Source organism: Zonotrichia leucophrys, chromosome 1A (assembly GCF_028769735.1).
Source record: "Zonotrichia leucophrys gambelii isolate GWCS_2022_RI chromosome 1A, RI_Zleu_2.0, whole genome shotgun sequence".
Taxonomy (NCBI): Eukaryota; Metazoa; Chordata; class Aves; order Passeriformes; family Passerellidae; genus Zonotrichia; species Zonotrichia leucophrys.
In genome coordinates, this window is record NC_088170.1 from 34,880,127 (window position 1) to 34,906,862 (window position 26,736).

At 36.5% G+C, this 26,736-nt stretch overlaps 1 protein-coding gene across 5 annotated transcripts in view; it reads right to left on the reverse strand.

The window, feature by feature from the left end:
• The window catches only part of ANKS1B (ankyrin repeat and sterile alpha motif domain containing 1B), a 415,189-nt gene that overhangs the window by 211,354 nt on the left and 177,099 nt on the right, over positions 1 to 26,736 (reverse strand). For all 5 annotated transcript variants that reach the window (XM_064702134.1, XM_064702132.1, XM_064702136.1 and 2 more), the window contains exons 13-14: positions 10,068 to 10,648; positions 8,122 to 8,194 (exon numbers count right to left, since the gene is read on the reverse strand). In XM_064702134.1, the coding sequence (XP_064558204.1) occupies positions 8,122 to 8,194; positions 10,068 to 10,648 (654 nt within the window). The remainder of the gene's footprint in view (positions 1 to 8,121; positions 8,195 to 10,067; positions 10,649 to 26,736) is intronic.

Below are 26,736 nucleotides of genomic sequence, written 5' to 3' on the forward strand. Positions count from 1 at the left end.
TATAGGCAGAACCACTCTAGGGATGATAAAGGCTTCATGTCTGAGCAGTGGCAGTGGAACAGGGGGAAGACAGGAAACCAAAGCATGTAGCTTCAGGCAGTCAAGGGTTTTGCCCAATTTCAACTCTCTTACAGCTGTACAGGGTGCAACATGAACCCTTATTCTTCTCAGCTTTTCTGGATGTGGCCCCACCTGATTCCATCTTTTCTTAAGCTGGTGAAGTCACGTGTATTTTATTTTCCCAACCTTTGTGCTCAAACTAATTTCCCTCACAAATCTGAAAAGTAAAATTTCTTACAATTTTCCCCATACTGCAAAGAAATCATCAATAACAGCCTTGTTTGTATCAGTAGAGAAGGTTAATAAACAAAGAAAATAACTTTTATATGATGACTGTCTGCAACTTTTATCCTGAGATGGAAGATTTGAGAAAGAACACTACAAAATGTATTCTAATTCAGTGCTCTGTGATCTACTGTCAGTCCCTGGCATTAAGTTTGGACTACATGACATTGAACCCCAAACATACAGTGGGCACATCGAGAAGCAATAAGGTCTTGTTTGTACCAAAAACTTGACATAAATGGAATTGTAGGTTTATTCAGAATACAGCACAATGCAGTAGAGCCCTGCTTTAAAATAAGATACAGCTAGTGCAGTTAATTCAGGCATAGCCTTCGGCATTCCAGAGTCCTTCTGGTTTCAAAGCAGCCCTAAAAGAGCCAACCCATGAGTCTCTCTGAAGCTGTACACATGGGGATACATACTGCTAAAGTAAATATTCCACAAGATTTGCTAGCTTCCTTGAAAGTCTTTTTTTCCTCATGTGGTGTGATTCTGTTTCATATACCCCTTCCAGTAAAAAGCAACATTAATCTTTGAAAGGCAAGCACTCAGATTGTGTCATTGAGCAAGGTTTGTAGCCTTGACATTGATATTAAGGCAGAGATGCTGCAAATGCTGCTAGGATTATCTCCAAGCACAGGAAAAGGCACTGCTCTCACAAAAGGGCAAAACAAAACCCTGTAAAATACAATCTTCCTAAATGCAATAAGAATTGTTTATTTCAGCTGTAACAAAAAAGTATTACAGTATGTTTCAAAATAAAATTTTAGATCAAGAAAATTAAGGTAATTCAGTAAACTCTACCCTTTCTGCCTCTAGGTGGAACAATGAGAGCAGTCAAGGGTAGGTACATTCTCAGCTGACCAAAAATATCCTGACTTGTATACACACAGCAACTGTTTAGTGCATTTATGGACAGCATCCAAAACAGAATTTATGATCAGCAGAATTATAAAACTATAAATTACCCTCCATGTGCTAGAACATATTTGACATAAGTGACTCTCTCAAAAAACTAAAATGATTGTTGACTATTTTGATGTGGAATGACTTTCAACAATTATTTTCTTACTCATTATTTTAACTGCTCTGATTTGACACAATGCTAGCTTTAATCATGATGATGATATGATATCCATTACCTATTTTAGTTCTTTTTTTTTTGAAGTAGATTATTTTTTATTATTCCCTTCCAAGTGATTTGCAAATATAAGTAAACCCTGAGTCACACACCTGCAAACAGCTACCAAGCTACAACTAACACAGGTTTATTGCTTTGTATGTCTTGAAAGACGTATTGTTGGAAAAAAATTGTTTATAACGAGGCAAAGAAAATATGAAATTTTAGTGTTTCTTCTTTTTACTTTACTTTGTAGATAGGCTCCTTCTAAATCGTGTTATCACAGTAGTCACAGAATCATTACAAAATAGACTCAAAGGGGTATAACCAGTGATCTATTCGATTCTGACTCAAGCCAAGGTCAGATATATCCCAACTGTTATTCTTTCTCATTCTGGCAACTATTCAAAAGTCTTGCAGATGCTACTGGATGTAACCAAAGTTATAATCTTCCTAATAATAATAATCTATTTGGATGCTTCACTGTATCACCTTTATAATCTTGTCCTGCAGAACAGAGGGAAAATGCACTTTAGGTAGTTTTAGACAGCTACAACTGAGGAGCTCCTCTAAAACACCAGTGCCATTTTGCATGCTTCAGACATTTAGACATGACGATCAATAACAAAAAAATGCCTGCTTATCTAACTCAGCATTAATGGCTCAGATGTGCTCAATGCAGTCCACACTCCAGAAGTCTGAATTTAGACATTGTGAATAAGATTAATCTGTCTGACCTACCATTGCTTTCATCAAGCTCATGCTTTCTTAATTAATCTGCAAGAAAAACAGGTGAGACAGTGTCAAAACTTTAAGTGAATTCCAAATACTGGACATCTACTGTTTTTCCCTTACCTAATATTTCCTATCCACTCCCAGAAGGGAATTAGATGGCTTTAATAGCTTTGCTCTTGGCAAATCCATATGGTTTATTACTTATTTCTTCTAGCTACTTAAAGTAGTATATCTGTTTATTGACTTGTTTATTAATTGAAAATAATTCCCCACATTCTTCTTTCTTTCCTCTTTTAAAGACAAGATCTATGTTATTCTTATTTAGTCTTCTGGTACTTGATACATCCCTCATGAAATCTCACAGAAAGCCACTAATAGGCCTAAGTTTTGCAGACAGTTAAGAAACCTAACCTATATAGTCTGCTCTTTCCTTATCTACAATTGAGGTTTTAGCTCTAGGATTAACTGTGGATGTCATATATTCACCGACAATCTCAACAGTAAACTCATGTAATAAAAAATCACGATGTGCTTTTCCCTTCTCTGCTCCTACTCCATGCACCCTTTCCTTTCCTCCAGGAGCTCTCTAAGGTACTGAACATCTTTTTGTTCTTCCATTAATGCACTAATATAATTATGTTATATTAAATCTTGCTATGTGCTTCTCAATGAGTGCTTTGGCGCTTTTGACACGTCTCTACACACATGTGTTATTCCAGCATGTTTAGTTAAGAGAAATTTTCCTCATTTTGCCTAAGGTGGAAGAAGAGATGAAAATTTAGCTCAGCTGGTCTTTTACACTTTGTACAGATTGTACTATGGTCTTTTGTAGATTTCTATTGAAACCCCCACAGATTTGTCTTAAACCTGTGCCCTATATATTTCTTAAAATTAAATCTTTGAATTTGTTGATATCTACCTTTTTCAGCTTTTTTTCCCTTGGGCAGTCTGTCAGTGTAATTTCTTACACAAAAATGGCAAATAAAAACTTCCATTACTATAATGTCCAATGTCTTTGGAAAAGATTCAAGAACAAATATATTCTTCACTGCTTCCCTGGACACCAACAGATATTTAAAAGCTCTATCTAATTCTATTTTTGAGATCTCAAAGCAACTGGTTTTGAAATACAAGCCAAAAGTTCCTCTCTTCTTCCTTGCTTCTATATGACTTTACTATTATTGTGATAAATATGACAAAGTACCTACAATGGAAATTTTGTTGTAATATTCAATAAATTGTTTTCCTCATTAACTCTTCAGTTATTTCTTCTCTGTTCCTTGTTATTCTACCATTAGCATGCAAACAGCTAAGATACCATGCAAACTGACCCATGACTTTCTCTTGTTTAACATTTAATCTTGTTTTAAATCATCCCAGGGACAAGACCTATGTTCAAGTTGCCTTATTTAAGATTATGATTTTTGTTTTTGCCAAATGGTTCTCATCTTAAATTTCTCTCAGGAGAGAGAAGAGTTAGATTTAGGGTTGTTATCTGACTGATGCTAGATTTGGACATGATCTTGAATCTTCAACTTCTTTATTCACTGCCACAGAGCCTGATAAGAATATTTGATTTGTTAGGACAATTCTTAGCAAAATAATTTTTAGCATTATTATTCTTAGCATTATTATTCTTTATCCTATGGTAATGATTGGTGGAATCCTTTGTGATGTGGAAAAATTTGACTTTTTGAAGAAACCCATAAGCCACAATTTAAGTGCCAGGTGTTGTAGATGTTTCCACATCACCTTGAGTAGAAGATCAGTATCCAGCAGCACCTTTCATTTCCTCTGGGTACCAGGGATTTTTTATTCCTTGCGCTAGTGTTTGGGGTTTTTTTTCAGTTATCAAGAGTTGTTCTTACTTGTTTCCTGGTCAGCAATCCTGCTTTTAATTAGTCAGAGGACATCAACAGTCATCTTCCTCTCTGTAGCTTTAAGTTTGCTCCTCCAGTACCTGTTCTGTTACCAAATGGAAAGCTCTGCTTTAATTTTTTTGTTCCTGAATGCACGCTGGGGATGAAATCCTTATGAGCATACTCAGTTTTGAATCTCTCCTTTTACTGCTCCTCTAATTGCTTCTTAAGAAATTTCCCTGGAGATCCAAGTGAAGTCTTTCCAGATACCACCAGTAGGAAAATATAGGCCAAAGTTCTGGCAAGTCTATTCAAGAATTTCATCACAAGATGTCATCATTGTCTAATTTTAAATAAAGCTATTTAATTATGAGCATGCAAGATATTTCCTCTCAAATATTTTCCACTAAGAATGAGATACTATGTAGTACAAAAAGCTCTTTATGATTGATCTAGTATCTGTGCTTGAATTTCACATATTTTTGTTTTTATTAGCAGTTCATGAAAACACTGAAATATAATATGAAGTACAGGACTAAGCAAACACTAAAATGAAGGATTCCAGCGGAAGCTACGTTTACTCTTCAGTATTACCAGGAATTTTGTTACTTGCTAAAAAGTTATTAGACAAGTGAAATTGCTTGAATACAGCGCTCAATGATCCAGATGCTTACAGTTCAACAGCAGAAGTTTCTTTGACTTACACACTCTGAACATTAAAAATATTATTTTTAAGCTTTACAGATAAGCTTTTTCCACATACATTCAAGTAAAAACTAAAATCCCTCATATTTATACATAAACTGATGAAGTATTTCAAAATTATATTATGTGATACCATACTACTGAATTTTTATTCCTAAGCATAGGCCAGATCGTCACCTTTGATTGTGCTATGTTTAAGGAGAAGCCTGCTAGCAGTGAGAAGTAAGAACTCCTTATTTCCTCCTAGATAATCTATTACTTGGTTATTACTTACCCAATAAAAAATAATGTACTTGAAGTCTAAGATTATAGTAAATCAAGGCGACCCCTGTTACAGGGAGAAATGATGCATCTGACTCTATTGATATTAGAAGGCTAATTAATTACTTTATTATATTATTCTATACTATATTACACTATATTATACTGCATTTAAACTGCAACTGCACTCAACTCAACAAAATCTTGTGACTGTCTGCTGACCAACAGTCTGAACACATGCTTGGCCCTGACAGGCCAAGGAAACAAAACACTACCACTCTGGGTAAACAATCTCCATATTGCATTCTACTTTGGCACAACACACTTGCAGCAAATGAGATCAGAATTGTTGTGATCATTCTTTTCTCTGCTTCTCTCATTGCCTCTCTCAGGTTCAAAGAATGTGAATCCCACATAACATGTTTGATGCATGCAATTCATTTGATTCAATAAAAGTTCCCTTTGCTTTGCTGCCTAAATTGTGTTAGACTAAATCTGGAAATGGCCAAAAGGAATGAAAAGTGGAAGACATACATGTGAAGCTGCATATATTCAGGTTTATAGTAGAAAGACATGTCTCTATTGCAAGCTGCATGTAAAGCAAAACTGATAAAATTTAAGGAAAGATAGCTGTATTTTGATTGACCATAGCTTGATGTCTTAATTAAGAGCAAAATCAAATTATCATCCTAAACTAGCTAAAGACTGTGAAGAAGTTGACAGGAGTAGTAGATAGAGTAGTATTTACACATGACCAAAATATGTAAATTTTCAGACATAGACTGTTGCTATTGTCTCCCTGTCATAGCTTTTACTTACTCTGCAGCTTCTTACCCTACACCCAATTTTGCCTTTGGTACCTGTGTGATGCTGTGGGAAGCTGTCCCTGGCTGGATGCCAGGTGCTCAGCAAGCCACTCCATCACTGTCCTGAGCAGGACAGGGCACAGGAGAGAATAAGACAGAAAAAAACCCCTTGGGTCAAGATAAAGGCAGTTTAATACAACAAAAGAAAAGGTCTGTGTGAAACCAAAGGAAAACAACAGATTTATTCCCTACTTCCTATTAGGAGGTGATATCCAGCCTCCCTTTCCTTTTTCTTAGCTTTTATTGCTGTACAGCCCTGTATGGTGTGGTGTTGCAGTGTGTTGCAATAGCCTCTTTTAAAAACTTCCGCGTCCCTTCCCCAGGTGTGCTAATACCCCTCTTCCCCTTCCCCCCCTCGCCCCCTGCTGGGCTGTCAATCAGTTTTAACATTCCAGCAAGGCATCATGTGGTTCTTCACTTTCAAAGGATGCCCCTCAGGTCCAGAGGTCATTGGCCTGTCTAGGTGTCATCCTCCCGTGAGACCCCGCCCCTCCCACCTGGTTGGTGGCTCACCTGCCCCTTTCCTCCCCCTCCCCTGGGAGCTTAAAAAGGTGAATCAGACCATGCCGTCGTCATTCTGTTGGAGTTGTTGCCAAGATTCAGACCTGTGTGACCATGGAATAAAGCTCTGGATATTAAACCCTCCAGCAGAATCCATCTCCTTTTCCTCCTCACCATTCGCCCAAAGCCTTCTTCCTGAGGTAAACGGAGTTCCTAACAAGCCTGGACTTGTTCGGCTGCCCAGCTGCAATCACCAGCAAGCTAAAGGTGTCTCTGGGGTGATACACCACAGCTGCCGCCTTTGGCCCAGCAGCAAGGGTCAGACTGGCCCAGGCACAATCTAACTGGTAATATTGGGATTCATATTCCAATAGTGTGGAACAGTCCTTTGCAGCTTGAGTCAGCTGTCTTGGATATGTTCTCTCCCAAGGTCTTGCCCACCCTCTTTCCACTGGCGAGGGGGGAATGTTGGAGAGGCAGCCTTGGTGCTGGGTGAGCACCGGGGTGTTTGACAGCTGAACACCTTTCTAGGTACCCATGCAAAGAACTGTGAAGGCTGCTGTGGGAAAAATAACTCCATCTCCAGCAGACCCAGTACAATTACTATGATAAAACAAAAGACACAGAAAACCCTGAATTATTTATCATATCTTCAGAAATTATTCACCATCTCCTAATGTGGAGTTTGTCTGTGGACAGTTCTGTTTTCCAATGTTGCAAGTTGCACAACGAACAGACTGCCAGAACATGCCTAGCATTTCTCATTATATTGCCCCTTACTCTTTTGAGAAAAAAAATAAGCTGAGTTTGCTTGTTTTATCTGCAATTATATTTGCATTCAAATCAGTTATTTTCTCTTTATCCTAGATCCCTTTTCACTGCAAGCTACTGTTAAAATAGCTGTGTCAATTATATTTAATTGATAAGACACAGTTTCATCCTGTATATATGTAATGTTCCATGAAATGGACAGTTGTTCAAATATATCCTTTTCCCAATTTTAAGCGATAAGATACATAACATCCTGCCCTATATACGTAAACCCAATGCAATTTTTAGCAAGGATGTACCAGTACAGCTGAGTAACACAGCTTTGCCTCAGGACTAAATTATTTGGACATGCAAGTCAGTTTTCCCTCCATGAGTTACGGAGAAGACATAATAAAATGCTTTCAAAATTCTTATCAGCACAGTTGCACAGGTTTATGCTGACAGACCAACAGGCTAAGCATGACTTAGGGTTCTTAGTAGCAGAGGTTTTCAAATTTTCCCATCATTGCTAACACCAGTCACTGTCTGTCAGCAACATTTTCATCCTTGTGACAAATATTTCTTCGAAGCAGCATTATATAATACAATACTTAAAAAAGTGTCAGCACTTAATGGATTATATATACAAGAGTTCCATCATTCCAAACAAAACCTCATCTGAAAAAGATTATAAAATACCCCCCTAGAAGAAAGGCTTCAATACAAAGACATTAATGGAGTACTTTTTCTGGTAAGATTTCAAAACAACATTAATGACTCCAATATGCTATTTAAAGCAACAGCTCCAGGACACTGGGCCTAATGCATCTCTAACAGTAAACAACACAGATTCTGTTCATGGTTATTCAAATATCTACAAATTATTTCAACACAGTGGGTTACTTAGCAATGTCTTATCCACAGTTTCCCTATGGACAATTACGTCAAAATTAAACAATAGCTACTTGTTTTTCCTTACTTGTAGCGTGATCTTTCATCTCCCCCAGTCCAGTATTAATTCCAGCATCTATTGAACTCATGATTTTATCAATCTACAAAAGAGAGAACAGTGAAACAATTGTGGGATCCCATCTTCAGTATTTTACTTTAGTTTTTCATGCATAGATTTATGGCATTATTACCCTCATTAGGAAAAAAAGAATCAAAAATGCATAAATGAAAGGTAGACAATTAATTTGATCTCCACTTTGATTTGAAGATTGCAATTTGATTTGCAATTTTGTATATTAGTAAAAACTAAGGCTTGGACTAGTATTTCTTTTTCCATGGTAGAGTTCCTTACATACTGATGACTCTCGTCATCTAGGTATGACCAGCAGTGGTTTATTTAAGCAGCAATATTAATGAATTAAAAAAATATCTTGTATGTTCCAAATTATTTAAAATACACACAATTAGATCATTTGTTCAATTCATATTTCCAGAGAATTTCCAAGCCCTCTTTTCTTTCCATTTGCCCCAAGGGCAGTAAATAAGTATGAAACATAGTTGTGTCCCCACATACCACAGAACAACATTCTCTGGGAAACAACACTGCACTGATCCCAAAACTTACATGCGTCTAAGGCACATTGAACTTACTAGGCCAAAACCACTGAATCTATTTTATGTTCTGTAAGAACAGGACAAACCAAAAAGTGAATCAAAAGGTGGCTGTGGACTGAGAAGATAGACAAAGAGAAACACACTTTACTAAGCTTACTATTAGGACTAGTAGGAAAAGTATGTATTAGTCACTGGTGACAGGAGAAAGTCTGGAAATTATGACAGAATCTGAAGATTAAGCATTCATACTTTATACATAAATATATACATTTATATATGGCACTTTTTAAAGTTTAAGATCAAACCTTGATGACCATGTAGAACAGCAAATCTGTACATGATTCTAATCAGGATTTTATAATAACATACCCAAGCTGTAAAGATCAAAACTTGATATCCTTAGTACATCTTCACTGAGAGAGTATTTCCCTTACAAAAGTGACTTTAAATGCCCTAACGAATCAGACACTTAGGTTAGCTTGAAACATTTTCCTAGAAAATAATCAAACATAATCAAACTCGGGGTTCTTTCTGAATGCAATAGCACCCTGGAGATGTATGAATTTCCCCACTGTAGTAGTTTTAAAGAGAAATTCTCACTTCTCTGTAGGAGCAGCAAAGATCCAAACATTTCAAACTCTTAATTTACCTCACTGAGATGGGTACTTTTGTGTCTATGAAGAACCATTTACATTCTTGAAATTCAGCACAGGGAAAAAAGTTAAACATACGGTATCTAAAAATTAATTTAAATTGAATTCCAAACCTAAAATAAAATCTCTCATAAGGGCAAGCATGTGCACTACAAATTCAGTGTGGAAATTTCTGTTAGTAGTTCTGAATTCATTGCTGCTATAAGATATTCCCAATTCACACAGCAGCCAGGTATGTGCTAAGCATTTTGCACACAGGCTACACACTACTTAGAGGATATGATACATAAGGAGGGTTGGTTCTATTGCTGCCATTTTCTCCTGGCTCTTGCTAATGGGCACTGCCATAGCGGAAATAATTAGCAAATGTGTAAACAAAAGGCACAGTTACTAAGGATTTTACCAACATTATTACTGTCAGCGGTGAGGGTTTTAGTAGACAATAAATTCAGTGCCACAAAAAGCTGCAGAATTACTTCTGGTTAACTTCATTCACTAGGGAAACAATAGACTTTATTGAGTGGGCAGCATTAGAACAGAAATGCTTTGCATTTTGTGCCAGCTGTTGAACTCCCATGCAGTACACTGTGATATTCACTCTGAAGTTTGCAGTGTGGAATGTTCACTTTTTATTTTGTCTCTGAAACTTAAAACAACAACAGTATCTGCAGAAGACCATAGTACTTAAAAAATGAAAAAAACTTACTTCTTCCCACTCTGATGTGAAGGAAGGTGTTCTCTCTGAATTCCCTTTGGAGCACTGTGGCTTTGGCGTGGGTTCACTCCAATTGCTTCTTGCTTTTTTATCATTTGGTGGATGGGTGATAAGATTAGAATCAGATTTTGAAACATTTTTGCACAAATGCATTTCCAGCAAGGTCTTTGGTAAAGATCGTATTCTGCCCAGCGTGCACGCTCGCTCCACAAATCCCCCAGTGCTAATAACCCATTGTTCACTGACCCTTGGTGCACCAACCAGGGTATGATTTTCTGCTGGTTTATTCTTAGTATGAAATATGGTTCTGTTTACAATTGGTGGCTTTTTTTTCTTAACAGGAGGATCAGAGGTGCTCTCTTTCCGTAGCTGTATCTGCTGCGCTGCGCTCTTGCTCAAAATGCTTTTCTCCAGTGGCCCACTGCACAGGTTTACTTTGCTGTACAGCTGCAGCGGATTTTCAGGTGGGTCACACGCAGGTGATGATCCATGAAGTAAACCTGCAAACTGCTCAGCGGGGTGTCCTTCAGGAAGCTCACTTTCAGTCGATGTTTCACCCTGGCTACGTTGCTCTGAAATGAGAGAGAACCTCGTAAACATAAAAGGGTTTTAAAATACTGCAAACAAAAAAAAAATCCTTATTCCCCTCAAAATTACTTTTTAATGCTGCTGGGTACATTCTTATGTAATGAAACAAAAGACAACTATGCCATGAACTGATTTATTATTCTCTTAAAAAAAACCCCTAAAAACCTAAAATATGACTATATGACTATTTTATCCTAAAATATCTGCTGGTAGAAGAATAGCCAACGATGCTCAGTGCTATATATAAAACTCCATGAAAAAACAAATTTATAAGATAAAATAGGCCATTGCTATTCCATCAGCTTGATGATGTCTCTTTTAATTTGCTATTGAGCTGAAATGTGCAAAAATTATATAGTTTAGTATGATGAATTAGGTAGGTAGTTTGTAGGTGGTAAAATACATGAAGAATCATTATTGTCACGAGTATTCTTAGTAATTTTTCTTTTTATAGCTTATAATAATAGGGAATTTACACTATGATGCCTTTTTACTGACAGTCTGTAAGGAATAGATTTGAGTACTGTTTTTATTTTCAGGAACTTTTGAGAATAGTAATAGTAACCATTGGGAAAAAAGAACACAAAATCAAGTCTTTTCAAACACACTTAACATGTAACTTAGCACATACATAAACACAAAAAGCAACCACAGAAAAATGCACTACTTTGGCAAGGTTTAGAGTGGATTATTAAAATTTTATGACTCTTTTTTATGCTTGTTGCTGAAAGACGTAGGAGGGGGGGAAAAATGGAGGTCTGAGGTGCCTCACTTAGTGTTGCTGGGCTTAACATCACTCTATCAACATGGCATTAAGTCAGCATGTTCTACCCAGAATAATTGTGTCCCTACTAATGGTCACATCTCTATAACTACTTCATTAAAGATAAATAAATTCATCTCATTCCTTCTGGAAGTTGTATGTTCTAGATGGACTCTAACTGCAGGACTGTGAGCACAGCAGCAGCTACCACAAGGAATCGAGCATAGCATCATGCATAGCATAATGTGCAAAGATATTGAGCAGTTTTCTCCAATTAACTAAAATATCTGCTGACAAAAAAAAACCCAATCAAATCTCAAAATATCCTTTCTAAAAGAAAGCAGTGCTTGACTTTACAAATGACAGAAGAAAGATTTTGGTGTGTACTTCAAAACTTCATCAACTCTTTTACTAGTCAGCAGCTTAAAAATATAAAATTAAATGTTTTTCTGTATATGATAAAATCCGAAGAACCTAAGAAAATACACTTTTCTTCTTGGAGAAACAACCGACTAGAATATACTTCAGACATTTTTGCAACCAAAAAGATGTGAGGTCTTCTGGAGAAAAGTTAAATGTAGGATATGACAGAACTTAAGGGATCAATAAACCTAGAAAAATTTGGTTTAGGGGAAAAATTCAGGGGGAAAGGAGGACATGGGGTATCCTCTCTTTGATTTCTGAAAGTTGCTGATTTATACATATGTCTGCAATTTCGAAGGTGAATTCAAAATGAGGAACAAATTATGCAAATAATTAGTGGCTTTGGTGCTTTTCCTTTACATGAAAAACTCAGTAGCTGAGATTCTGCTCCAGATTAAGACACATCATTTTTCTACATGGGTAGGAAGCATGTTAGCTCCTACCATAGTCAGATATCAGATTAATAAAATGAATGGAACCTATAACTCCCTGTACTCTGTTAACTGGGCTAACTACACTGCCAGTGACTTATGGGAGACAGCATTCAGTTTGTGTCCAGATACCTTCATGATACATCTGTCATGAACTGAATCCTATTTTGATGTTCTAGACAGGTATCTCATAGCTGTGTATTGAACTCATTGAAGAGATAAATATTTTTTTATATTTAAAAATATATTTTAAATATATTTTAATATTTAAATCAGGAGGGAATAAATCAAGAAAAACAAAAGCTTACAGAACCTGGATTGCAAGAAATTCACTACTAGTTTTGCTACATCTATGTTACTAAATAGTACTGGCCAACAGCTATGAGGATCTGAAGGAATTACTAGGCTCATGTCCTTTAAACTAAACTCTCCTTAAGACAGAGCTGGTCCATTCAAATATTTACTGGGAACAGTCTCTTGTCTCAGCTAAAACTTGCACAGTGCCAGGGTACTATCTAGGTAGGTCTATTTAGTATTGGCCAAAGACTGACAAAACCCAAACAGCTTAAGAGTACAGACTGCCAAGCACCAGTGGCATCTCATGCCCTGATTTTGCACAACTTATTACTGTAAATGACGTAAGTTCGCTCTTACTGAGAACTCCCATTCCCCTGTGGTCAGTAAATATATATACTGGCTACTAGAAAGTGTGTGTCTCTCTTTCCAGCAGTGCTGCAGTGACAGCACATCAAAACATTAATTCTGGTTGTTTGAGAGTTGATGCGGCAGCAAAGACCCCAAATATATTGTATGAGCCTTTTTCAGCTCAATCTTTCCCAACCCTTACTGTACTGTGAACACCTAAGTATATATATTCTACTTTAGGTAAAACTTTCATCCTTAAAATATCCACACAAATACTTTAAGGAAGTCAGGAAAACTTAAAACAAAGGTTGCTTGTGCTCCCATTAGTCTTCTTATGTGTTAGCAAGTAGTCTATTCCACTTTTTATAAGATCACTACTAGTTTTCAAAAATACCCTATTTCATTTAATGTTGAGAATGAAGTTACTCAATGAAGAATTTCTCAACTTTTCCATAGTATCACAGAACTGTCCAGTTTGGAAAAGGCCTCTAAGATCATAAGTCCAACTGTTAAACCAGCACTGCCTAGTCTACCACCACCACCAATCCATGTCCCTAAGTGTCACATCTTCACATCTTTTAAATATCTTCAGGGATTTATATTCTCTTTGTTCAGTAAGAGTGGTCTTATTGCCTATTTACTGCATTTTTATGATGCCCATTGTCTAAGAAGTTCACAAATATGAACTCACATATCCTTCTAAGGAGAGACTGTAATGTGATATTATGCTAATTTGAAAAATGGGAGATAAGGTGCAGGGATATAATGCTGAAAAAACAAAAATGCTTAGGCATTTGATTTCAGATTCCTCAAGATTTTCTTTGTTCAGAGTATTAAACATTTTTAGACACAGAATATTTTCGAAGCATGGTTGCTGTTCATTTCAGTAGATCAAAAAAATCAGACCCCTGATGTGTCAAATTCATCATTCAAAAACCAAGGAATATGGTTAATGGCTACCTGGATAACCTTTGGCTTTCGGCTACTTGGGTAACCTTTGGTCTGTCTTGACCAGAGTAAAAAAATCCCTGGCAGAGACAGGGAGACTTATTAAAGAGACTTTTAATAAGAGACTTTTTATTAATTATGTGGCAAAGTAAGCAAAGATCTTATAGCTATATATTCTTCACTCCATGATTTTGAGCCATGAAAACCACATCTATACTAGGCAACAAAAAAGACTGAGGCTGTTAGGAAAAAAAAAAATCCATGTGGTCATGACGAATATTAAGGAGCAAGCAGCATTGTGTGCTGCACTGCAGCCCTAAAACAGGTTATGCAGAGTGGTGCCATCTGCATCCCTGGACAGTTTCAAGATCTGGTTAGGAAAAGACATGTCTGATTCCATGATGACTGTCCTGCTCCAAAGAGGAAGATGGACTATAAATCCTCCAGATATCCAAAAGTTTAATGAACCAATTATAATTCTGAATCTTCTGCCTTTTGAACTGATAACTGTTAAGGTTAATGCTCTCTGTATACTGACTTGTATTATTATTCTAGTTTCCTAATGCAGTCAATATTAAATACTTTGATGTTCAGCAAATAAGGAGAGCACAGAGATGGACTATAGCACTGCTCTAAATAGTACAGTAGTCTATCACTCCCTGTCGTGTTCTAAAGAAATCACAGAAGGAAAAAATAAACCATACAACAGATAATCATAAAATAATTTCCTAGAGTATGCTTTTCTTTCTTATTCCAAGTCAGTATTTGTTGACCTAAGACCTGAAATGTTAGATGTTAAATAAGCTCTTCAAACTGCATCATTATCTAAAAATGCAGATTCATTGTTCATGGGAATATCCAAGACCTCCATCTCAAGAACTTAAAGAATGAAAAGCTTTACACAGGATAATACCACTACTACACCCTTGCTAAAATAGGAAACTTTATAAAAAATTTTAAATCCTTGCTTTTAATAATTTCCCATCTCTGAGATAGATTTTTTTTTAATTGCTGCATATTTCTGTCATAAACTTCAAGAAAAATGATACTGAAATCAATATTTCTCCTGAGGCTTAGTAGCAATGCAAAAATGTGGTATTTTATATATTATTTTCTGGTTTTAAACATATAAAAATAATTCTTATTTTGAATATTGCTTTGTATTGAAAAAAACCCATGCTATTAAACCACTTATTAATTGTTAATTTTATTTCTTATTATTATTATTTCAACCAACTTAACTGGCACCAAGAATTTATACAAATAATTACATTACATAGGTCTATACTCAGTGAACAGCCATTTAATAATGACAGCTTTTTCTTCTCCCAGACATTTGAGTAAGCTTTATGAGATAGAACTTTAGGAAAGGGGGTGAGGACACAAGAGAACATGAGAAGTTCAAGCTCTTGGACTCAATCCCAGTGGAGAGAAGCATTCAGCTTATAAGCAATTTTTTTTTTCTTTTTGCAAGTACACTTATTTTTGTAATTAAAAAAAAAAAAGCCAACAGAAAGAGATCTTGCTTCCTTACCAGATACTGCTTTTCTTACCACTTTATCTTTTTACTTGTAAATAGTATCATAATACCAAAACATAAACAGATGTCATTTCTACAGAACTTTAGTGTTATTACAAGTGCACGTACAGCTTATCCATCTGAGGATTACTTCTGAAAATCACTGTGATACTGCCATAGCTGTGTTACAAGGAAAACATTTACATTTGGAACTACAAATAAATTCAGTTGTGCCATAATCTCAAAGCCACAGATACATATTGCTATTATCACCAGTTTATATACAACCAAACTGGTATTTAGGCAGCAGATTGCAATTCAATCAGCTATTTATTTTCACAGCGATGCACCCCAGCACAGTTGCTCATGGTACATATATAGAACTCCATGGAATACCATTTCTCACTTTCAGTATTTGAGAGTTATAATTTACAGATGCTTCATCAAACTCAGATAATTTTTCCTGATTCTGACTCCAAGACTGCAGAGCACATTAAGAAAACCAGAAGCATACTGAATACTGTGAGTTTTGCATTCATGTAAAATTGGAAATCGTCTTATTCACATTTGTATCTCAAGAGATTCCATGTTCCTAACTAAAGTACATTCAGGAGAATAACAGCTGTTAATAACACTAATGAAAAGAGCTGTAATAGATAAATTATAATGACAGAGTCAGATCTTTAACAGGCATTGCTGTTGCCATGGCACAATATTTCTAATGTAAAATAAAAATCCACGAGAAAATTGTTCTATAGCTATGGTAACAACTGTATTGTGACATGATTATTCTATTCAGCTTCTGTTTTCATTTGATCCAGAAAGATGTTTTTAGCATCACACTTTGCACATGTGTAATATCTGCCCAAAAATGTATTCTCAACTCCCTTTTCCCCACATTCAGTTGACTGCTAAAACCAACAGTCAGAACTGAGCAATATTTGGAAACTACCCTCTTAAAGAGGGATGGGTAAGCATATTTGCATAGTAAAGATTGCTTTGCAAGCACTAGAATACCCTCAGTAGTGAGGATATCAGCTGTATAGCCAAAGCGTTATAAAAAGGGATGATCAGCAAGAAAAGGTATAAGATCAAGAAAATTCATAGTATTTAAAAACAGAAGTACCAATACTCAGGAAGTCTTTATTTCACACAGCAAACAACACTGTGCTCTGACCAAGCTACAGCTCTTTGATTGCAGCACTTTGGCTGCAGATATCTTAGATGAGGCAGAACAATATTTTCTCACTCAAGTCAAAGTTATAGCAGGGTACAATGGACCTTGCAAAGGACGGAACAACAAGATTACTAAGGAAGCAGTGAAGATTGTGGGCTCCTACTGTCCCCAGCAACAACACAGAAGAGGAGCAATAGTGTCCAGCCAGATTGCAGTTTCTTCTTCTGGTTATTCCCAAATCTGGAGAAACCAGCAAAAAGTGGTTGGCAAGGTTGCTGTAGATGGTGTCCAGGCTCTGTGCCCAGGTTCCAACACTGCCAGCTTCTCAAAACCCATTCCCTTAGAAATCACAGCGAGTGTCTCTGTGGGTTGGGAGTTTGCTCTCATAAGCTTCAAAACTGCCAATTCAACCCTTAGCATTGCAGTCTGCACTTGACTCTGTACTGAGGGGTTTTACTGCCTCACTGTCTCTACCTTCATCTTTTCCCTATGACCCATCAGGAAACGAAAAGATGAGAAAGATTTTCAGGAAAAGATAAGGAGTTTTCTGAACGTTGTTTGCCAGTATCTAACGAAGAAAAAAAGCTTTGGGTGAGGAAGAATACTAGGCAGTTATTACTGCTAATTCCAACCACATTATAATGCCTAAATATAGTCCTTGCCCAGATTTTCAGCAATAGCAGTGTAATCTGGTACAAACAGAGTTAATTTTAGCTCTTATTGAGCTGTTTTGTCTTTTCTGCACATCTTCAGGTTTTTTTGATACATGTATATTCTGTACTTGAGGAGGACATAAATGTAATTTTCATAATCACATAAAGGGTTAACCTTTTACTGCAAAATTCAACACAGACAAAAATAAAGAGCTGCAGCTGCCACCTCCATAATGCCGTTTCCATGAGGATTTCTTTCTATGTGACTATATAAGGCTTGGTTCCTAGACATCTTAAAGACAGACAGGCTCTCATGAACCATCACATTTTACAGCACAAAATTCTGCCTTATGCCTGCACATCAAAATAAGGATTCTTCAGAAAAATAACATGCTAACATTTTTATGGACTAAACATATCAGACTGATAAAATAATGGTCAACATCCCTCAGGTGAAATGTTGGACAAATTCAACACACATTCAAGCTAAAATTCTGCTGGAATGCTTCAGTTTAGCAATGCAGCAAAAGCAAAAAGAAATCCTCTCAGTGTGTCTTTAAGTTTTAGGGAATGTTTCATAAGAAATTCTGAGAGGTGAATGGCAATGGATGCAAAATGTAATTCTGCAGAGAGATCACATATAATCACACTGAGAAATTCTGTGGGGATCTCTTTTTTCAGCAGAAAGCAGTTGAGTGGGTTGCGGCTGTGCTCAGAACATGTTAATTTGACAATATAGTATGGCAGGGCAGAGTAATACGAGAGGAAAACTTGGTACACTTAATAACTAAAATCAGTGCAAAGCAGTATCAGTGTGATAGATGAGCTCTCGTATCCTTTGGTTGAAGACTGTAAAAAAGCCCTGTTACATGTTCCACTCCTGGTATTTCACACATCACATGCAAAGAAGGAATGACAAATTCCTCCACCAAGTGGGAACAAAACTTACAACATACAAGGCAAAAGAAACTGTAAGAAACAGTGGATGATTCTCAAAATAATGTTTCTAAAAGGAGACACTGCACAACAATTTTGTTTAAAAGGAATTATTTGCCCTAGCAACAACTCAGTTTCCCCCAGCATGAGACAAGACCAGAAAGCAAAGAAAGTGTATGTTCTGCCATTTGCACTGACCATACATTTCTCTTTTCTAACCTTGATATAGAATATATTTCTGATCAGAGCAGTGTTTTTAAGATATTTCAGCTTGTCTCTTCCCTCATTCCATGCACAAGATCATCTGTGCTCTTTTTCAACTTATGTTTCAAATCCAGAAGGAATGGAATTGGTGCTTTCATAAGAAATAATGTAAAATAAAGGTGCCCTACCCCAGTTTTTTGCTAAATCTGTTAGGTTGTAGGGACAAAAAAGTGTGCAAAAATTAAGAGTGTACAGAAAATATCTCTGGCTGTAGAATGAAATTTCAGTTCTAGATATAGGTACATATACAGTCATGGAAAATTACATTCAGATTTTAAACTCTATGTGGACCATTCATTGAAATTTTATATATTTGCTTACATGTGACAGTATTGAAACTAATCACTAAAAATCATAGTCTTTTAGCAAACTTGCAGCTCACCACATTTTGTAGTTATAAATACTGACTGGGGAAAATGAGAGAATAAAACCAAATTAACTGTATTTACTTTCTCCAAATGATTTATTTGGGGGTTGCAAATGTGACAGGATAACCATTTAAATTCTTTTGAAAAGTATTTATGAAACATAAATGATCTTAAAAAACATTGACACAATAATGTGCAAAATAATTTATCTAAGAATAATAACTTTCTAGGTATATTTAATATCTCCAAAAGTTGTTTACTTTTCACAAGTAACTGTATTTACTTTAAAAGGTAGTATTACACACAGGATGCTTAGAAGAAGATGTGAAACAAAGAGCAAATATTCAAGTGGCTAAATGCAGACATAATATGGCCATTTTAGACACTACACGGTATCCCAAGTGATTGTAAAGGCTGTCGGGTGTGACACACAACTTGGAAACTTTTGTCTTTCTGGTGAAGCAGCAAGAGGTCAGAAACAGTATTTCTAGTATCCAAGCTGGTCTAGACATCTGGTTTGGCATTAGAATTGTTTCTTAGAGATCAAATGCCAACAGAGAAGGAGTACTGAGGGTAGACGTAGACAGTACATCTCAAAGAATCCTTTATAGTAAGAATAAATAATTTAATGTGCACAAATATTCCATTTCAGATGACTTACATACGCTTACTTTAAATAAGAACTGAAAACTTGTTACTATTTTAAATAATGATTATTGATAAATCTACCAAAATAGCCATCAAGTTAAGAGTCCAGAACACCTGAGTGCCACAGAGCATGAAAGGCTGGCTGACACCAAGTCAGTTCCAAAATACAAGGTTATGATATTTTGGAAACATATGTGCATTTGGAACATGAAATTAATCTGCTTTAAATTAACTATGACTGCTAGGGGAGCATCATAGTTAGCAGGTAATGTGTAGCCTTTTTTAAGCCTCTAGGATGCATAAAAGCATGTCTCAATTTTAGATACAGTTAAAGGAAAAACGAGCATTAGACTACAATTGCTTAGACATGGAAGAGTGGTGAGTGGCGTTGGAAGACAATTACAAACTTTCATGCTCCACCACAAATGACACTTTACAGAGCTCTCTTACTATACAAATACAACCAAATAAACAAAAATATTATCATGAAAAACTGTATGATTCATCAGCTAGTTGCAGGACAGAAGCTCCCACAGAGACTGAGAGACATAATTTAACGTAATTAAAACCCCTCTTACACAACAAACTGGAAAGTCACGCAACACAAATGCTACACATAGAAACTCTGGATAATTTATCTTCAGTTAGAATCATATAGGAGTTGGAGGACAGAGTTTCACCCACTGAATAGCTGCAGCAACAGAGTAGATTACCACTCACCCCACTCAGAAGGTATCACTGAGCAACTCCAGGGCCAGAGCTGAGTGTAGGAATGGCTAACCTGCTTAGAGGGCTAATCAGCTGCCCCACTTCGGGCAGACTAGTTGAATTCACCTGGTTTATTTGCATGAGCTGGATTAAAAATTCTCACAGAAACCCTTCTGCTGAAGCCATCCCTGGGGACATTCCATGAAAGAAGTGCAATGACACAGAGGTGCTGGTCACACCTCCAGCTACTTCCACTGAACTCTGCCGGCCATGAAAGGACGATATTCTCTGCAAAGAAGGGTCTGCTGTTCTCTCTGAAACACACAGGCAGATATCCCCCAAAGGCACCAAACAGCCTTGCTTTGCAAATATGGTACACATACTAAAAATAATATTTTCTTAACTAGGGATAATAATGTACATTAATAAACATTATTAGTCCTCTAATAAAGAGGACTAATTTATCAAGCTAAAAGCACTATAATGGTACAGCTTCCAAAAATATCCTCCAGACGAGTAGAAATATATATATATAAGTTTGTTTAAGAGTCCAGAAACAGTAAATAGGAAAACAGAAACTCAGTCTAAGGGACCAGAATATAGACTAGTATTTGTGGGAATGATACCATTCCAGTCTCACAATCTATAGTCCAGATTCTGTTCAGCTAACAGTCTGATCAGAATACCAGGAATAATAGATGGTAGAAAACTCTCCTTTACCAAATAACCTCATTGGCACATCTTTAATAGGTAAATAAAATTTCTTATGTAATTAGATACTTTATATTTAGAAAACACCTTTTTTTACCATGAGTTATTTACTTCTCATCTACAATGCTTCAAGACAGGTGGCAAAAAGTTCTTTAGGGCCTTAAACCAGACACATCTGAAGCAAGGCAGATGTAGAATTTTATTATTGCTTAATTCTGCTCTAATTTATTTAGACTACACTTGGTAGCATCAATAATTTTATTTACCTGTGAACTAAGTCCTCAAACCAGGCAGATCTGATCCTTCTATCACTTATGTATTTTTGCTAATTAAGCAAGTGTGCTTACATTTCACCTGAGGAGACAACAGATCACTGAGAGCTTGTTTTGTAGATATGTAGATGGGACAAGTCTCCATTAACAGGGAAGTTCCTTGTAAAAAGCAAGGTGAAGAGATATAGCAAGTTGTCTAATTTAACCATGAGAAACATATCCATGAGAAATGAGAGTGCAGAAGTGGTTTGTTTTGCCAATCATAAGTAACAAATTATTGCAGAAACAATATTTTGATTGTTTTAATTAGCACATTCTTCATTTGGAATAAACTGGAAATCAGACAATCATGGTCTCCTGAGAAACTTAAAACAAGTCACTTTTACTCTCTAAAAGCAAACAAGCATGACTAGCTGCTCAACATATGAGACAGCACTCAAAGAGATATATCAGAAAAAAAATCTGCAGAGTATTTATTTCTTTTTCTAAAATTTATTGTTAAAATAATTTTTAATCATGAAAAAATTTTAATCACTTTTCTTATTAAAAGTCGGCACACATCTTTTTCTTGTAAGAATAGGAAAGAGAGAGAAGGAAGGCAGAGAGAGAACAGGAGGAAAGAAAGAAGCCATTCTAATGACCACAGATAATAAAACCAGAAACTCTTGATTAGACTTTCAAATCAGAATTGTCCCCAAAAAAGACTTTTTTTGAATGTGCAATGTGGTTTTGTGGTTTTTTCGGGTTTTTTTTTCTTTTTTTTTTTTTAATTAGCTTGCAAAAATCTCATGAAGACACAAAGACAAAATGTCAAATCTTTAGACAATGCTTGTTTCCTGAAAGCATTTTTGTGGAAGCACCTATAATAAAGCACAGTAAAAGAAGTAAAGATGGTCACACCTGGAATAGGTTGCCTTGAATTTTATAGTGTTTTTAGCATTTCACATTAAGTTAATTAGTTATTCCTCCTATCTGCACCAACCTAAATGAAAGAAGGATGATGATGGTGGTGGGAATAAATGACATTCATTAGGTATTTCCAAGGAGAATGAAAGCAGTTCTTAAATGAACAGGGAGTCAACTACCAAATGGGACATGGATACTGGCCTCTTTCTAGCCCAGTTAACAGATAACTGAATTTTCTTCAAGTCTTTAGATGGAAAAGAAGGCACTAAGCTGTTAAAATCTTCTTTGATCAGAGAATACGTAGTGAGCCAGAATTCAAAGGAATTGAGACAGCTACAGTACTGGTAAACAAAGAATAAATATGCATAGAGGAAAGAGAAATATATACTTTTTTTTTTGAAAGCAGCTTCATTTCTTCCAAGCATAACTTGGATAAATTCCAAAAAACCCCAAAAATCATCTACACATATATGAGGATATACTGTGTGTTTTCAAACCAAAATTGACTACACCAATATGAACACTGATCAGTGAAGTTTAAAAGTAAATTTAAAGTGAAACTTGACTTAAGTTCACCACACAGTCAATATGAAGACTAAAAGTCTGTCATTTGTAATTGCTTCCAAATTCTCTAATCAATTTGAATTTCAATCTTTTTTTGTCATTTGACAGAATCCCAAGACATGCAGTAATCATCACAGAGAAGTACAGAAGTTTCAATCAAAATAACTGCCTGCTTCTTAAAAGTGGCATTTTTCTTCTACATCAGGTAAACCACACTTTCTACTGGAGCCAACACAGCGATGTTTATTGCACCAAAGATTCAGAATAAGTCAGTCATTTCCAAGGTCTGATTCTTTTTGGCAGTTTCTGAAGTCAATTAGTTGAGGAAGACTATTAATAAAGAAAGACCATCACACTTGTATGATTTTACTTCACAGTCCTCAGGTGAAGGGTGGCAGAATGCTTATCCTATAAGAACTCCTGAGCTTTGTGATGTGAGTTCTTACTGTATCTTGGCAGTTAGAGAGACTGAATCATAGAAAGTAAAAATATTTCACCCTCATTGCGGGGATGGAAGTATTGCTACACACCAAGATGTGAGAGGTCGATGGTGAGGAGGTGATTTTTCCTCTCTACTCCACTTTGGTGAAACCCTACCTGGATCCAGCTCTGGAGTCCTCAGCACAGGAAAAGCATGGACCTGTTGGAGTGGGTGCAGAGGAGGGCCCCAAAAACGATCAGAGAGGTGGATCGCCTCTCCCATGAGAACAGGCTGAGAAAGTTGGGCTGTTTAGCCTTGAGAAGATTGAGTGAAGACATTATTGTGGCCTTTCAATAACTAAAAGGGGAATAGAAGAAAGATGGGGACAGAATTTTTAGTACAACTTGTAGCAATAGGTCGAGGGTAATGGTTTTCAACTAAAAGAAGGCATATTCAGACTAGATATAAAGAAATAGTTTTTTACAATGGGGGTGGTGAAACACTAGAACAGATTTCCCAGAGAGGGGGTAGATGCCTCATTGCTAGAAACATTTGAGGCCAGTCTGGATGGGGTTTTCACCTGGTCTAGTAGATGTCCCAGCACATGGCACAGGTGTCCAATGGATGACCTTTAAAGGCGCCTTCCAACCCAAACTGTTCTACGGATTTTAAAGTTAGGCATCAGACAAAAGTTCCCAGCTGATTAAAGTGGACCAGAGCTTAAGACAGTGCTCGTCTTTCTTCTTCAGGTGTGGTACAATGCCTTTTAGGAAACCACAGCAGTTAGTAACACAAAATAATGAATTTAGGGTCAGGAAGGGCCATTTCCATTTGCCCTGCACATAAGAGCATAGAATAATGAGGCTCACCTCCCCTGAATACATCTGACACCGAGACACTAAATATGGAGATCAGATTCCAGTTTTAATCATGGGATATTTCTTTAACAAATTAGTGTTTGTTGAAGTATTTTAAAAAGGCAAAGCTCCTACAAACTCACTTTATTTCTATTTTGCATTGTATTGCTATATGGAATATACAAAAAGGCTGCTTGAAGATACATGAAAAAGAAATCAAGGAAACAAAAAGAGAAAACTTAAAAGAAGAGCTACCATACCAGAAAGATTAAAAATATTCTAGAGGAGTAAGCAAGAGAGTGAGAGTGGGGAAACACAGAAGCAGAAGTCAAGGGTGAATATTAATTATACATCTAGAGATATACATATTAATAGCTCTATATGGTTATATATATATTAATAGTCCCAGGGAGCTCTCACCAGAACTGCACTACTCGACAAGGGCTTTCAGTCTTCCTGCTGCATCTGTCTCTCCTGTCAAGAAACTCCTTTGATCAGAAACTCCTGAAATTAGACCTCTCTGTCTTTCACTTTTGCTATATTCCTTGCCTATATTGTCACAGCCACATCAACTCTAAGTTACTGCCCAGGTACAAGCTGAGGTTTTCAAGCATTTGTTGAGTGGACACTACTTAGTTTCCTGTTTCTTTATACATGAAGACAATTGCAGGGAGGTTTAATTTTTACTGTGCATCTTGCCTGAAGTCAATCATATTTAAATGTAACTTTTCTTTCACAAAAAACAATGACATTATTTTCTGTATTACATTTTATTTTCCTACTTTAATTAAACCTATAGATTTGTCATTGACAATTTCTGGACTAAGCCATAATAATTTTCTCAGTATCACATCACAATCATGACAATCATGGGAAAACTTAAGACAAAATCAAGGAGAAATTTACAGTAGTTAAAGCACCTTTGAAAAACTGTATATTGACTCAACTAAAAGAAAAAGAATAACCCCAAATACCTTTGAGTTATTCATTTTAGATGGAGGTTTTTTGTAATTTTGACAGAAGTCTTTTTTTTTTTTCTTTTTAATTAAAGCTTCCTCACATGTTTAGCTGTGCCACAGTGAGTTTCTTAGCATATTCCATATTCACTCAGCAACCCTTTCAGCTATGTCATGTGGGAAGCTTAGCCATGCTGCTCTGAGTTGTAAACCAGGTTGTAAAGCCAAGGCCACTGCTGAGCAAAGATAGCCTTCAGTCATGAAGGAAGAATTTTTTGCAGCATCATCAGACACTTTCTCAGTCGTTATATACTTATTTCTGTGGTGTGCAGTCTTATATATGGCACATGTTTTGCCTCCTGAAGGAGGATTAGTGTATTCCTGGGCCTCAGATAAAAGACTGGTGTCCCAAGTGTTTTCTTCAGTCACAGTAATTTTCCAGAACAATTTGAAAAAAAAGAACCTACATACCAAACTCAACAAAACAGTACAAAGCTCAAAGCTGGAAGTCAAGCTTCTGGCATAGTGGAAGCAGGTACCAAGGCCATACCAGATTCCTAGACTAACACAAGGAGAAGTTTGGGAGAATTCAAAAAAAATATGAAAAACTAAGGGCAGAGGAGGCAGAGTTGAACCAGACAAGTGAAAAGAAGATAGAAAAGGTCAAAGAGAAGGAACAGAATACTGAAAGTATTTTTAGCCTGTTTCACGAACCTATGCCTTTCTTTCAAAACAAAAATTAAAAATCCCAAACACACATGCCCATTTCTACATAGACTTGTATTTGCCATCACAGGCATTGTAAACTGGAAGCTACCAACACACATACACACAGAATGCACTTTTCCCTCTCCCAACTTTAGAGAGAGAGCCATAACCTAAAAATGTAAAGTTGCATTCTAAATCCTCATGATTACAAATATATTCATGGAGATTGTACACCTAAGCAACAGACTGAGATGGAGGGAAAAAGGGAAAATAACTTAAGCAGGTAAAAAAGTCATTGGGTTCTATCATTTTAAAGAATATTACAAAATCTTAGGATGAATTTCAGCCTTTTCACTACACTTTCAGCTTTTTGACAAAAAGTTTATTTGATGAGCTAGGAAATTATGTAGCCTATCAACTGCATTCTTCAGAAAACAGAAACACAGCTAATACACAGATCAAATGTTGATGACAGCGCACAAGAAAAGTTTGGAGGTGTTATGCATGAGATTGTTATTGTTCTGCTTCCTCTACAACTTCAAAGCCAGTTAATACAATAAGGCTCCCACATGCTCTTAAATTAAACATGTGAATGAGACAGACTTCATCCTCGATTTCACGTATAATAAGCACAATTGGCTTGGAGGCACTACCCATAACTGAGTGCTAGGTGTGACTCCTATCCCTTACACACCCTCAACCCCATTAATCATACTAACATAAGGGTGGCACACAGAGCCTTTACTGGGGAACTCTCAACGGCATCAGGAGCACTTTATTGACAGCTGTGATCCTAGAGACACCAAGAACATCTTTTAGGTGTCGTAGATCATCTCTCACGTCCCACTCCACTGAGACATCTGGCATTGTCATCAGCCACATCACTACATCTCCAGTGGCCTCCAAGCATTTGCTGCTCATAATCCTGTCTCCTCCTCAAAGCTTTTCAACTTCTTACAAAAGAAATTACCTTCCCACAATTTCAGTGGGAATACTGCAGATCTGTCAATAAGTACATGGTATTTTATTTTTTTCCCATAAATCAGCCATCATGGCAAATTTCCACTCTCCTAATTAATAAGTAGTTTTCAAGGTGACAACTGTTTTTTCTTCACAATGTGGGAATGCAGCAGTGCTTATTGGAGGATGGTTTTGCACATGTGACACAGACTAGCTGAGTAATAATAATAATAC